Here is a 15,160-nt window from a genome sequence, read left to right as displayed (position 1 = left end):
ACTACTAATTTGTCTGTATAATATTTTTGTAAGAATGAAAGAGGGAAGAGAGGGCATCAACTAAATTGATGCCTCTTTTTTGGAGCTGGACTAAAGCTCATGGAACTATCATTGTGTTCAGAAACCTCAGCAAAGATTTGCTAAGGCCTAGTGCTCTAATGTGTTAGTCATCCATTCTCTTCTGTTTTTACAGGTTCTGAACGAAGAGCAACATGAGTTTTTGTGATGTCACTTGGAGCCTCTTTGACTGTGGAATGGATTGACAAGCAGTCTGGATATTTGACAGTAAACTGGATTGGAAAAAGTCAGGAGTGTGGCTTCTGCTGCTTCTTTCACTGGGCTTCAGTACAGAACATCCAATCTGAAGGATTGCCTTCACCCCACACCCTTCTCTACTTCTGCCTCTTCTAAATGAAGACAGCATAGAATCATCCCACCTTTCTGATTTAGGGCATATCAACTTCCAAGACAGATGGTCTGTCAAAAACTGTGGAATGCCTGCAAAGAACATCATAATGAAGTAGCAAATTGATAGTACCACTGCTGCCTAATTGTCAGGATCACAGCCAATAGAGCAGCATTGCCCTTTTCCTGCTTCCTTAATAGGGTCAGGAACAGCAGGGTGGACATGGCTGGCCTCGTTAACAACCTGCTAATATTGTTCCTTATTTTTCAAAACAGCTGTTTGGCTTTCAGAAGTCCGCTTTCTGTCTTTAAGAGGTGGGTTCTGCAGGAGAGATCTACATTGCTTATCAGTGCATGCCACTTAGTGACACGGTCTTGTTTTTAAAAATAATGTTTACTTCTAAGTCTTTTTACATGGTAGGCAAAAGGCATTTCTGTGTAGTTTACATTCAAGTTGAAATGCCCAGTTTTGAATTTCTGCTTGCAATTACTATTGGTAAATTTCAATAGCAGTCACTGAAATTGTTCACTCTTCCTATTTTTTAATGTATAATTTTCCTTATGCTCCAATATAATAACTTTCTTTGTAGATTTTAGGTTGATAGACTTCTTGGCAAATTACTTACAAATACAAAAGTTCTCCATAGAAATTCTCTTCTGTTCCTGGTTGGAAATGTCTTTTAAAGAGCATCAGTTTATTTGATTAGCCTTTTGAATATATCTGCTTGCATTTCCAAATGCTTTCTTAGAGGAAAGTCAGCTGTGTTTGCTCACAAGACAATACAGTTGTATATGCATCATAGTTCCTGTAATTGCCACATCAAATATTTATCCATAGATATATTAAGTATTGGCATCAAATGTCTTTCTGATGCTGCTGAGAAGATAAAAGACATCTGCCTTTTTAAATTGTGCTTTTTGCTTTTGCTGGATGTACCTCCTATACGGTTTTTGTTTAAAAAATTATGCTGGCATTTGAATATTATTATTATTACTATTACTATTTATTTGATTTATATCTTGCCCTTCCCACTGTAGCAGGCTCAGTATTAGCCAAAGTAATATAGTAATCATGCATGGTCTAACTACCACCTTAACAGGGTTCTAGAGATGAGTTCTATATTGTTTTTTCTTGGACTTGTTCAAGTTTTATACTAGAAATGGATTGGGATTTCTACTATACATTGACATAGTGAAGGAGTTATCATTTTGTTAATGTGTTCCAAGGAGAAGGTATAGCAGCCAACAGTGGCAAAAAAAATTAGTTCTCCATTAAATGCCTTTTATTGTAAATTTGGAACCTGTGCATACCTAGCTATAGTAAGTCTTGCAAATCCAATTTTGAAGCATTACTTTAAAAAACAAAATAAAGCCCTTTTATTGTAAATTTGGGACCTGTTCATACCTAACTATGGTAAGCCTTACAAATCCAATTTTGAAGTATTACTTAAAAAAAAAAACTGGTATATTATTTGACCCACATCAAAAGCCTTATCACCCACAGAACTTTCTAGTCATATGATAGACATGTCCTGTTCCTCCTTGTTGTGTCTCGCATTTTACGCCTGAAATTACAACACAGCGGACGCTACGGAGGAGGTCAGTGGAAGTCCACTGGTCCCCGGATGTAGCTCCCAAACACGCCCCGCCTATTAAGATCTGTGGCGGGAAGTTTAACTGGCCAGGATTGGAGGAGACCAAGTCCAGCTCCATTAGGCATGGCGTGCCCTCTATTAGGACCGACACCCGGACCTTATTGGGAGTTGTAAGGGGCAAGTTCATTACCTGCAGGCTAGTCAATGCGGTCGAGTGGGCATCGGTCGAATCCTCATTTCTTTGTCATTTTAGGTATAAGGACACAGCTAGGTCACAGTCTAATGAATGCCTTGGCAGCAACAGACAGCTGGTTCCTCTAGGCATATCAGTTTTCGCATTGGACATTCGCATGCCAGGAGTGACACCTACACAGGTGAGAATATATTGCCTTTTGAACAATAACAATTCTGTGGCTGTGCTTATGTAAGCAAATCTTTCTGCAAATGAAATCACACTTGATGTTTCTGTCTTGTGACAACTTTACAGTTTCTTCAGGGGTAAGGTGTGTGGAGAGGAGCTTTATTACTTTGTCCTGTTGATGCCCAACAGTAGAGAACCTTGTGCTCATCTAGTCATGAGTGGGACTCAGTTAAGAAACTGACCTAAGTGCTTTGCTGGCTGTGAATCCTGCCATCAAGAATCTGTAAAAACATCAACCTTAAAATGCTGTGTAGTTAAAATTTCTAAATTTTCTATAGAATGCTCAGTAAATCAGAGGAGTGGCAACTCTGAAGAGCAATGTGAATTGCTATGAGTTGACCCATTACTTTGCATGCTATGATATGAATCTTAGTAATATAAACCGCATTGCACTTTTTTGTTCTATGGCACAAACTATGCAACAAGAACATTTACTGATGATTAAAAATGTATTTCTACAAGACTTTGTGCTAACTCTACAGGCAGCATTATACATAGATTTTCCAGGACTCTGGGTGTGAGCCCTGATTGTCACTGTCTGCTTTAAATATACTGGTCACCTGTTTGACAGAAAAGGGAAGACTTAGATTCAGCTTTTCCTCTTCCTCCCAGCTTCTCAAAAAGGTGATAGGTGATGTAGACGTTGACATTTTCTGTTTGGTACAATTCAAATAGTCTGCATCTAGTTCTTGACCCCACATGCAGTACTGGAATAGCTCATGCATCTTGTGCCATGTTGAATCTAGAATGCATCTGTGTTTGAATTGTGGAAGGTTTGATGATGGCCAGTGACTTCTTCCATGAGCTGCTTAGAGGGGTGCTCCCTGATCCTAAATGCTGACAATATACTTTGTCACAAACACTGTGAGTTTATGTGGCACTGTTTGTGTAATTTGAAAATATGAGGCAGTGAACTCTGACTCATAAAAGCTTATGCCAGAATAAATTTAGTTACATTTAAGGTGCCTCTGGACTCCTGTTTTATTTCACTGGACTTGTAGTTTGTCATGTACCATTTAGGTGATGCAGTAAAATCTAAACAGGGAATATTAACCAGGACTGTGCCTTCTTTGTGCTAAAATAATAGACATAAAGATACATTAAAGTAATCTACATCCTGAACTAAGCCTGAATTGTGACTTTTAGAAATTAATGCTATTTAAATTTGCATGGTTTCTATTATTGTTTTTGTTTTAGTATGTTAATAGTTAAGGAGCTCTGCAGTGCATCAAAGTCCTGGATAAAGCAGTCAGTAAATAGGAATTAAGCAGGTGATTAAAGAAGAGAACTCCCCCCCCCTTTTTTTTTTCTTCTTCTTCTTTAAAGGGCTTAGAGGCATGACAAGAATAGGATGTTGTTTTGCAGCAGAAGAGATGACTCATTGTTGCAGACAGCACTTCTAGAAGTGGAAGAGAAACAAGGGCTTTGGTTATTGGGAGCACTTGCTGGAATTTATGATTGGAACTAGCTGTTTCAGTTTCATTGCTGCAGAAGCAAAATGAACCTACAACCAGGACTCTGAAAGTAATTTTTTTCCTCTGTAAATTTAAAACCCAAATGTTTGGACGGACAATGGAAAGATGTTTGTGACATCCAGGCCTTGGATTCAGTGGGAGCTCACAGGAGCACAGCTCCTGAACCTTACTGAGAGTTCCACCTCCTCCTTCCCACCTTGTCCATTGAATAGGGGGTGCAGCTGCATAACAATCCCTGGATGAGCTCCACCACCTATTTTTCTAAAAAACAACCCCTGTTGACATCCCAGTAAAGTCTGTGGGGTTTGGTGTTCTAGGGAAAAGCACCATACATTATTGAGTCCCCTTCTTATGCTGCGGAGGAGGATCTTGGGGAGATAGTCATTAGTTCTGGTTGGCCCTTTACCTCATCACTCATTCCATGGCTGGTGCTGATAAAGGAGAAGCGGGGGGGGGGGGAGCATTCTTCATATCAGCAACTAGAGCATACTAAGCAAAGGTCCAAATAATCTTATAAACTGTGAAAGAAATATTTTGCAGCTCCGGACTCTAAATCAGAAGTTAGTTATAATATTATAATAAGTTTGGAGGAGTAGTCTCCATAATGGTTAAAATTCTCCTTGGCATTAGCAGCAATTGATTTTGTTGTCTGCTGATTTTTTTCTAGAATAAAATGTTGCTATTCCTGGAGTGCAGAAGGGAATAATAATATCTTGATTCACATGTAATTTTCCTGATTCATCAATCCATACTTTAGTAGGTTGAGAACATGTTTCTCACTCCCCTCTCCTCTTTTCTGGCTTGTTCTAACTATAGTTTGTTGCAACATCTGAATTCCCCAGAAGTCCAGGGTGGGGCCATCTGAACACATGGGAAGAGGCTTCTCCCTAGAGGCAATGAAATTAACAAGGTTGGGTTTGCAGTTAGTGTTGTTCTTTTGCTCCCCAGAGGCAGGCAGGGTTGCTGATCTTTGTGATTCCTGAATGGGGAGGGGCTTTTCTTCCAGGGCAGTCTACTCCTGGGCCTCAGACCTCTTGGCAGCAGGTAATGATATCCTCAAAGAGCTTAAAGATGAGCTCAAGAAGATTGCCCTAGTGGCAGCCTTCTCTGCAGATGCATCACTGGATGCAATCCATTTGTCAGCCAGGACCATGATATCCAATGTCATTGCTAGATGCAACACCTGACTCCACAGCTGGGACGCTGACTCTTCCTCTCAAGTTTGGCTGTCTAGTGTTCCTTTCAAAGGTGTTCACCTTTCAGGGATGGGATGAACAGATACCTGGTAGAGGATAAAGATAAGAAGAGGGCTCTACCCTTGCATAAGAGGGAAGCAAGCCCAATAAATTCTTTCATTCCTTCTCCAAACCTAAACTCAGCTCTGGTGTTTGACCTCCTATATCTTCCAGTGGACACTGGCAATTCAAGAAATTCAGTGCTTCCAGCTTTTTTTTTTTGCACAGTTCAGCCAGCCAGGTCATGTGAGGACCCAAAAGAGCTCATTTGCATGACAGCTACAGCTGGTCTGTCCCATCAAACATTGAAGGATGATTTCAGTTTTTTTCAGATCTTTGGAAGTAATTCATAGGTGACTGGTGAGTACTGAGCCCAGTCTCAAATGGTTACTTGCTGGAACTGAGTGGCATCCCTCCAATCAGATTTATACAATTCGGGGAAGAAGAATAATTGCAGATTTATACCCCACCCTTCTCCCTGAATCAGAGACTCAGAGCAGCTTACAATATCCTATGTCTTCTCCCCCCACAACAGACACCCTGTGAGGTGGATGGGGCTGACAGGGCTCTCACAGCAGCTGCTGTTTCAGGGACAAACTCTGCTAGAGCTATGGCTAACCCAAGACCATTCCAGCAGGTGCAAGTGGAGAAGTGGGGAATCAAACCCGGTTCCTCCAGATAAGAGTCCAGGCACTTAACCACTACACCAAACTGGCTCTCAAACAATTGTCCAAGGAAACATCTGCTACTTCTCTAGGCTATCCAGCATCTGTTGGACACTGGAGCTATGGAGTGGGTCCCTGAAGATGAAAAGTTATCTGGGATCTGCCCATTTTTTAAAAGTTTCAGAGAAGAATGAGGATATGAGAACCATTCTAAACTTAAAGTGGTTAAACAGAAAGATCAAGAAAAGAAAGTTCTGGATGAAAACTATCAAGCTTATTGTTTCCTCAATTCAAAAGAAGGACTTTCTGGCATCAGTAGATTTGACAGAGGCTTATTTTTACATCCTGATTTGGGAATCTCATTAGAGATTCCTAAGTTTTTCCTACAACAGGAATAATTTTCAATATTGGGCCTTTCCCTTTGGTCTCAAGACAGCTCTGAGAATATTTATCAAGAAGCTAGTCTCACTAGTTGTACATCTGAGAACTCAGGTCATTTCTGTTTTCCTGTACCCAGACAACATTCTCATCAGATCCTCTTCGTATCAACAGGGAGTGGAAGACATGGAATGGACTCTCCGTAGACATGGGTCAGGACCAGGTTTTCCTGACTTCCGGGATTAGGGAAATGGTGAGCTGACCTGTCTCTTTAACGGGGACAGACTGAAGCCTCTGTTTGGGGTAGGAAAACGCTCTTTCTGGCCTTCTACCTACATCTCTCAGCTAGAGATTTGTCCAAGATACGCATAAGAACTCAGAGGGGGTTTACCTTGGCTGATAGAGAGCTCCGTTGGGGGCTCTTTTGAGGCTTTGAGGGGCCCCCGGAGAAGAGTGGGGCTTCATCATCTACAGAGACTTTCAGAGCCATTCAATTGGCATAAGCTTGGCAAGATCCTAATCTTCTTTGGAACTGGTGAACATCTGATAGTTCGAAAGATAGATGTTAAGCTGGATATCTGCGGAGAGGTACCGATTACAATCTTTCACTCCGGAACTTTTTTAAAGCAAACAAAATAAATTTGGAAGGTGGGAAGGAGTGATTTAGAGAGAGGGGAAGAAGAAGAAAAGAAAGATTGAACTTTGGACTTTGTTAAAATAAGAATATTGCTAAAAACTGGGAAAGAAGTTATTGTTTGGATTACTTGCGGTCAGTGAATAATGTACCATCGTCACAGTTTTGCATTTCCTACAAGCAAAACAGGAAGTACGTCAAAGATCGTGTGATTTGGATATCATTGAGAACGAGACTTGGTGCCTAGTAAAGTAGGAAGTAATAAGGGAAGAGAGTCTAACAAAGATCGTGAGATTTGGATACCATTGAAAATGTGATTTCATTTCTAGCAAAGAAGGAAGTAATAAGAGAAGAGAGACAAACAAGAAGAAGGCCTACACTAGGATTTTTTACCATAAAGAAATTGCGTTCGCCATTTTGAAGAAAAATAAAATTTTTAAAATTAATATTGGAGCCTAGGAAGATTAAAGAACAGCGAAATTAGGCTCATTTAGAAGCGCAAGTTTTAAACTATTGAATCTGATATTTGGATTTGGATTTCAAGAAGCGTAAATGTTCGTGGGTTATTTTAATGTCAGAATCAAAAGCAACATGTGCAAGAGCTCTTTCCTTGGAAAAAATGCAAGACCAACTAGAAGCAATGGAAGCTAGGATAATGAAAGGAGTCGAGAAGATGTTAACGGCTTGTAAAAAAGAACTTTAAAAAGACATTGGAGACCTTAAAAAGGAAATGGAAGACTTTAAAAATGAGGTGGTGGTGGTTAAGGAAAAAGTCCAGGATGTAGAGGAGAAAGTTAAAGTGCATGCTTCCACATTGTTAAAGCTGCAAGAGAAGGTGACAATCCACGACTGCAGACTGATGGAAACCCAAATTCGTCTGAGAGGAGTACCTGAGGAGGAATGAACTGACTTAAAGGGATATATTGTGAAAATAATTGCTGACTTCTTGGAGGAAGATCCTGAAGGGACTGGAAATATGTATGTTTATATGTATAGAGTCAATTCATCATATGCCAAGAACAAAAAATTGCCAAGAGATGTAGTTATAAGATTTATGACAAAAGAAATGGTAGGGAAATTCTTGAACAAAAGTTTTCAAAAGATTTTGACATTAGGAGATAGTAGAGTTAGACTAATGAAAGAGTTGCCAAGACAAGTGATAAATGACAGGTAACCTACAAGAAACTGACAGAGAAACTGCATGTTAATGGAACAAGATACAGATGGATAATACCTGAAGGCTTGAGTTTTGAGCTACATGGAAGAAGGATTACAATTACGAATGCACATGAGCTGTGTAGTTTTTATGAACAGAATAAAGACTTTCCACCATGATGCATTACAAATTATTATCTTGGAATGTAAATGGACTAAATTCACTGCAAAAAAGAAAAGCAACATTTCATTGGATTAAAAAGCAAAATTGTAATATAATTTGTTTACAAGAAATCCATATACAACAAAAGGATTACAAATATTTATGGAATAAACAATTAGGATTGGAATTTTTTTCATTGGCAGAACAAAAGAAAAGGGGCATGATTTTTTATATTCATCAACAATTAGAGCCAAAATTGATATTTAAAGACAAGGATGGAAGATACGTGGCAGTAGAGATAATAACAAATGCAAAGAAAACGTTATTAGGACTGTATGCACCAAATGGCGCAAAAGATGCTTTTTTCAAAGATATTACCCGACAGCTTGATGAAGTGACTTATGACCAGATATTGATGATGGGGGATTTTAACGGAACAATATAGAACAAAATGGATAGATCTGGGCAAAAAAAGTAATAACAAGGAAGGAAAACTGCCAAAATCTTTTTTTGAACTGGTTAAACAAGAAAATTCGGAAGATATCTGGAGAAAATTTAACCCGGAAGTAAGAGACTATACTTTTTTTTAAGCGAGACATAACACTTCTCCCAGAATTGACATGTTATGGGGTACTAAAGATTTGGGCCTTATAACTAAAAAAGTAGAGATTTTACCAAAGATAAGTGCTGATCATAACCCAATATTATGGATTACAGAACTGCAAAAAAAAATCAAGAAGATGGAGAATAAATGAAGATTTGTTACAAAATAAAGAAACTGTGACATTTCTAGAAAATGAAACAAGAGCTTTCTTTCAAGTAAATGATAAAGATGATATAGAATTTAAGATGGCATGGGACGCTTATAAAACAGTAATGAGAGGGATACTGATTACATTAAATAATGATTACATTAAATAATGATAAAAGAACTAAAGAAAAACAGAGATTAGACATTCAAAATATGATAAAGAAAAAAGAAGGGGAACTGAGAAAAAGGCCAGGGAAAAAGAAAATTATGGGAGATTACTATATTACAAACTCAAATGAGACATTTGCTGAATAAAGAAACTGAATGGATCAAAGATTTCAGGTTTTCACGGCTGGTAACATTAGGGTTTGTAGAATCTTTCGGGCTTTTGGGCATTAGGGTTTGTAGAATCTTATTCTCAGTACAGAAGACTACCATAACAAAATTCAGGACCTTCTCAAGCCAGATACATACAGGAGACTTCGCTGCGACCCCACCACAAGAATACTTCGGGAAACAAATCTGTTCATCAAAGGCTCTTCAATACCGATTGAGGATCAGCGCCTGCTCAGAAAGTCTGAAGCTCTGCCCCCCAGACTGTATGGCCTCCCTAAGATCCACAAACCCAATCTTCCTCTTTGACCGATAGTCAACGCCATCGGCTCACCTACCTACGCCATAGCCAAACACTTGACCGGCCTTCTTCAACCCCTTGTCGGCAACACTACCTCTTACATCAGGGACTCATCACATTTTCTGGAAAAAATCAAACCCCTAAAACTCCAACCCAGCGATCTTTTAGTAAGCTTCGATGTCGTCTCGTTCACTATGGTTCCCATCAAAGAAACCCTTGTCCAACTACAGCACTTCCTGATGACATCACTGCCCTATTCCACCACATGCTCACCAGTACCTACTTTCAATGGAACAATAACTTTTATGAACAGATTGATGGAGTTGCCATGGGAAGCCCCCTTAGCCCTGTCATCGCTAACTTTTACATGGAAACCTTCGAAGATACAGCACTAAGATCTGCCCTCCTAAAACCACGTTGCTGGCTCCGATATGTGGATGATGTTTTTGCCATCTGGAGTCATGGAGAGGCTGCTTTGAATAACTTTCTCCTTCATCTGAATTCAGTCCATTCTCGTATCCAGTTTACCGTGGAGAAAGAAAACAATGGTCAACTTGCCTTTCTTGACGTCCTCATTACCAGGAAAGATGATGGAAAACTTGGCCACACTGTATTCAGGAAACCCACACACACTGACCGCTATCTAAATAAGAATTCCAATCATCATCCTCGCCAAAAACGTACAGTTGTAAAAACCCTCATCCACCGAGCATCACGCATCTGTGAACCAAGCCAACTCCAGCAGGAACTACACCACCTCAACCAGTCACTGCAGGCCAATGGATACTCCCTACAAGAAATTAGAAGAGCCCTCCATCCCAAGAGACCATCCACATCAAATCCCGAGCCACACACAAATGTAGGTACAGCCTTCCTGCCCTACATAAAATCTGTCACCGACCGCATTGGCAAAATTCTCAAACGCCACAATGTTGACACAGTCTTCAAACCCACACAACAGATCCGCTACATGCTGCGCTCGGCCAAAGATATGAGAGATCTACTTTCAACCCCTGGAGTCTACAAAATACCCTGCTCCTGTGGTGCAGTCTACATTGGCACTACCCAATGCAGTATCAACACCCGCCTCACCGAACACAAGAGACACTGTCGCTTGTTTCAGCCAGAAAAATCAGCTGTAGCTGAACATGCACTTCAAGAAGGAGACCATGTCATCCACTTTGAAAGAACTGAAGTCCTTTCTACGGCCTCACATTATCATACCCACCTGAACAGAGAAGCTATTGAGATTTACAAACACCAGCACAACTTTAACGGAAAGGAAGAAGGCATTTCCATCCACCAATCTTGGTACCCAGCTCTGCAAAACACCCTACAGACTATAAATTGCAGGAAGTCACAGAACAATCAGCACATTCCACAGAACAATCAGCACAGTCAACAACAATCTTCCTTATCTTAACACCCCTTCCAACCCTCCCAGCAATTAACACGGAACAATGGTCACATTCAACATCCAGTTTCCTTATCACTACCCTTCTAGGAAGCCCCACCAAACAATGGGCACATCCACAAACCTATTGCCCTTTCACCACACCCCCTCCAGCCTAGAAATAGCAGCTCTCCAGCAGCCCTGGCCTCACTCAATGCACAGCAGCCAAGGTCAGAGCGCGTGCTCCAGCTGCAACGCCACTGAGGATGTTCTCCGCAGCCAAGAACGAAACATCTGGAAGAAAAACTTTCTCCAGTAGAACACGGCACTTGAGCCCAAAAGTTTCTACAAACCCTAAAAACTGAATGGAATTTGAAAAAATTGCAACAGAAATCTTTTGAGGGTGCGAATAAGCCTGGAAAGTATTTAGCTTGGCAATTGAAGAAAAAGAGAGAAAGTAAAACTGTTAGCAAAATTGTGGAAGAGAGATAGTAGATCAAGAAGGAATAAAAAAAGAATTTTTTAAGTATTATGCCAACTTATTCAAGGGTGTGAAAATAAGAAAAGAAAAGATTGAAGAGTACTTGCAAAATGTTAAAATAGCAGCCCTAACAAAAAATATGAAGAAAATTTTGAATGATCCAATTGAAAAAATTGAAATTGAAACAGCAATTAATGCAATGAAAATTGGTAAGGTGCCTAGGCCAGATGGTTACACGGCTAATTTTTTTTAAATTTTTAAAGAAGAATTAGTACCAAAATTACAAAAATTGATGAATATGATAAGAATAAAAGGGGAAATACCAAATACCTGGAAGGAAGCTGTAATTTCGTTGATACCTAAAGAAGATAGAAATGTCACAAATGTACAGAATTATAGACCAATTTCATTATTAAATATTGATTTTAAGATATACACAAGATTCTTGGCAGAACGACTTAAACAATATTTGATGAACTTTATAAAGGAAGATCAAGCAGGATTTCTCCCTAAAAGACAAATAAGAGATAATATAAGAACAGTTGTAAATATTGTAGAATATTATGGAAAACATCCAGAAAAGAAGTTGCATTATTCTTTGCGGATGCAGAGAAAGCTTTTGATAATCTGAACTGGGACTTTATTTTTGCAGTTATGGAAAAGATAGAACTTGGAGAGCACTTTATAAGAATGATAAAAGCAATTTATACAGAACAGAGTGCAAAGTTGTGTATAAATGCAGATCTTACAGATAATATGATGATTAGTAAAGGTACAAGACAAGGTTGCCCGCTTTCACCATTGTTATTTATTATGACTCTTGAAATTTTACTGATACAAGTACAAGATGATAAAGAAATAGAAAGGCTAAAAATCAGAGGATCTATTTATAAATATAGAGCATTTGCTGATGACATAATGTTCATAACTGAAAATCCTGTACAAGTAACACCTTTGTTTTTAGTTAAGATACAAGAATAAGGAGAATTGGCGTGATTTTATGTTAATAAAGAAAAGTCAAAACTTTTATGTAAAAATATATAAGCAAACAAACAAAGAGAATTGCAGATATTGACGGGATGTGAAGTTGCTTCCAAAGTAAAATATTTGGGCTTGGAGATAACAATGAAGAATATTGATCTGTTTAAAAATAACTATGAAAAGCTATGGCATAAGATGGATGAAGATTTGATGAAATGGAATAAACTTAATTTGACTTAGCTGGGCAGAATAGCAGCAATTAAGATGAACATTTTGCCGAGAATAATGTATTTGTTTCAAACTATTCCTATTGTGAAAGACAATAAACAATTCAATAAATGGCAAAGGAAGATTTCAGAATTTGTTTGGGCTGGGAAGAAACCAAGGATTAAAATGAAAATTTTTACAGATGCTAAAGAGAGAGGGGGATTCCAGCTACCAGACTTAAAAATATATCATGATGCAGTTTGCTTAGAATAGATAAAAGATTGGGTGACGCTGTCAAATAAAAAACTTTTAATGTTGGAGGGTCATGGAAATAAATTCGGCTGGCACGCTTATATGTACTATGGGGGAAAAATGGATGGTTTTTTCTCTCACCACTTTATAAGAAATAATCTGTTAAATACATGGATGAAGTATAAGAAGTATGGTGATGAGAAATACAGATGGACACGTGGGATTATCTTTGGAAGAACTCTATGAAACTTTCAACATGTCAGAGTATTAAAGAGAACTGTTTTAAAATGGTGTATAGATGGTATATGATGCCTAAAAAGTTGGCAAAGATGAACAATAAGATGCCAGATAGATGTTGGAAATGTAAAAAACATGAAGGTTCTTTCTACCATATGTGGTGGACTTGTGAAAGAGCAAAAAAGTATTGGCAGATGATTCAACAAGAAATTTCCAGGATCTTGGGATATGAATTTAAGAAAGTTGCAGAGACATTTTTGTTGGGATTACAAATGGAAACATTTCCAAAAGAAGATAGAACTTTGATTTGGTACTTGCTTTCAGCGGCTAGGACATTGTATGCGCAGTTATGGAAGCAAGAAAAAATACCAGAAAAATGGGATTGGATTACAAAAGTTATAGCATGGAGTGAGATGGACAAGACTTTTAAGAGACTATAATTTGGAAGTCTAACAGACCTGTTCTGAACCTTGTTGATCTCCTGTGAATGTATTGTAAAGACCGAGTTCCAGTGATAAATAAGCCTCCAAACTGTAGAAAGTCGGATGAAACATCTTGATATCTAGAAGAGATGTCTTTGGAAGGGCTTCTTTTAGTTCTGTAAACTAAATACTGGAATATTGTTACTCCTTGGAAAGGGGAGGGATGGTGGCTCAATGGTAGAGCATCTGCTTGGGAAGCAGAAGGTCCCAGGTTCAATCCCTGGCATCTCCAAAAAAGGGTCCAGGCAAATAGGTGTGAAAAACCTCAGCTTGAGACCTTGGAGAGCCACTGCCAGTCTGAGAAGACAATACTGACTTTGATGGACCAAAGGTCTGATTCAGTATAAGGCAGCTTCATATGTCCATATGTCCATATAAGTTTATAGAAAGGAGTGGAAAAATTTTGAGGTTATGTAGAAAAACAATGGAAAATAAAAGGATATTGGACAATTTTTTTAACAATGATTTAGTATAAGAAAAAAAAGAAGAAATATGAATCTAGGTTTATATGGTTTAAGGGTACCTTTAAGTGTTAGCATTTTAAGTTTATAACATCGGCGGGAGTCAACTAACGGGGGAAGGGGGATTTAGAAAATAGCATATGGGAAAGATTAAAAAAAAGTTATTAAGGAATATTGTTACCATATGTTATTAATAAAAATTCTTTAAGAAAGGACCAGGTTTCCTGACTCAGGAAATATGGAACTTAGAGCAATCAGGTTGGGCCCACCTAGCCTTCCAGGATCTTCTAGTTGGGAAGGATGTCCTCATCCACACGGACAGTACAATTGCCAAGTCTTATATAAGCGGGGGAGGGGGGCATGAAATCCAGCTCCTTGCATGTGGAAGTGATGCTGATTTTGCACTCAAACTGTTCACATGGCTGGGAAGTCCAGCATCTTGGCAGACTGGCTCAGGAGGAGATCCCTGGATCAACCAGAATGGATGCTGAACAGGGAAACCTTCCAACAGATCTGCCACAGATTTGGCAAAGTAAAGATGGACCTCTTCACTTCAGAGCACATCCATCAGGTTCCAAAGTCTGTCTCAAGGATTAGGTATCCTCAGACCATAGGGCAGTCACTGTAATCTGTGTATGGCTTGACCAACTGTTTTATGTCTTCCTGCCCACCCATCTAATTCAAAGAGTGATTCAGAGTATTCTTGTAGCACTGTTCTCGCCACAAAGGTTAATGAATGGGCCTTATAGCCAGAATTTTTTTTTGGGGGGGGGCATTTTTTTTTTGTTAATGGGGCTGTTTAGCACAGCTCTCCTACACTCACGTGCATGCATGCACACGCACATGGTGGATAGTTAGAATAGGTCTTAAATATTGCTATCTTTAATGGTGTTTTGCACTCCCTTGTTTTTTCCTTTTTCAAATTCAGTTTGCTGATGTATTCAAGAATTAATATAGTATGTCTAAACAAGTGAAGAGCATACAAAAGTGAAACATCATCCAGTGAAAGACAACTGTGCATATGTACTTCTTACTATGCTAATTAAACTAGAGGTACATTCAGAGAAAAGTTTGTATTGAAATGTTGGTATATAAATTCCTATCTGCCATAATATTAAGAGTTTTACTGAACTGATATATGTTTGTAACTGATCC

The 15,160-nt window shown here is 38.9% G+C and overlaps 1 protein-coding gene across 4 annotated transcripts in view; it reads left to right on the top strand.

Annotated features, from left to right (window-relative positions):
• The first annotated feature begins 360 nt into the window (after positions 1-360).
• Positions 361-15,160, top strand: part of PAM (peptidylglycine alpha-amidating monooxygenase) — a 207,482-nt gene continuing 192,682 nt past the window's right edge. For 3 of the 4 annotated variants that reach the window (XM_060235639.1, XM_060235637.1, XM_060235636.1), the window contains exons 1-2: positions 361-720; positions 2,254-2,374. In XM_060235639.1, coding sequence (XP_060091622.1) covers positions 629-720; positions 2,254-2,374 — 213 coding nt within the window. In that variant the 5' untranslated portion in view covers positions 361-628. The remainder of the gene's footprint in view (positions 721-2,253; positions 2,375-15,160) is intronic. The other variant, XM_060235638.1, reaches the window with a different exon arrangement.

The sequence above is a fragment of the Heteronotia binoei genome, chromosome 4 (genome assembly GCF_032191835.1).
Source record: "Heteronotia binoei isolate CCM8104 ecotype False Entrance Well chromosome 4, APGP_CSIRO_Hbin_v1, whole genome shotgun sequence".
In the NCBI taxonomy this organism is placed as follows: domain Eukaryota; kingdom Metazoa; phylum Chordata; class Lepidosauria; order Squamata; family Gekkonidae; genus Heteronotia; species Heteronotia binoei.
This window is presented reverse-complemented; position numbering and strand designations above follow the sequence as displayed.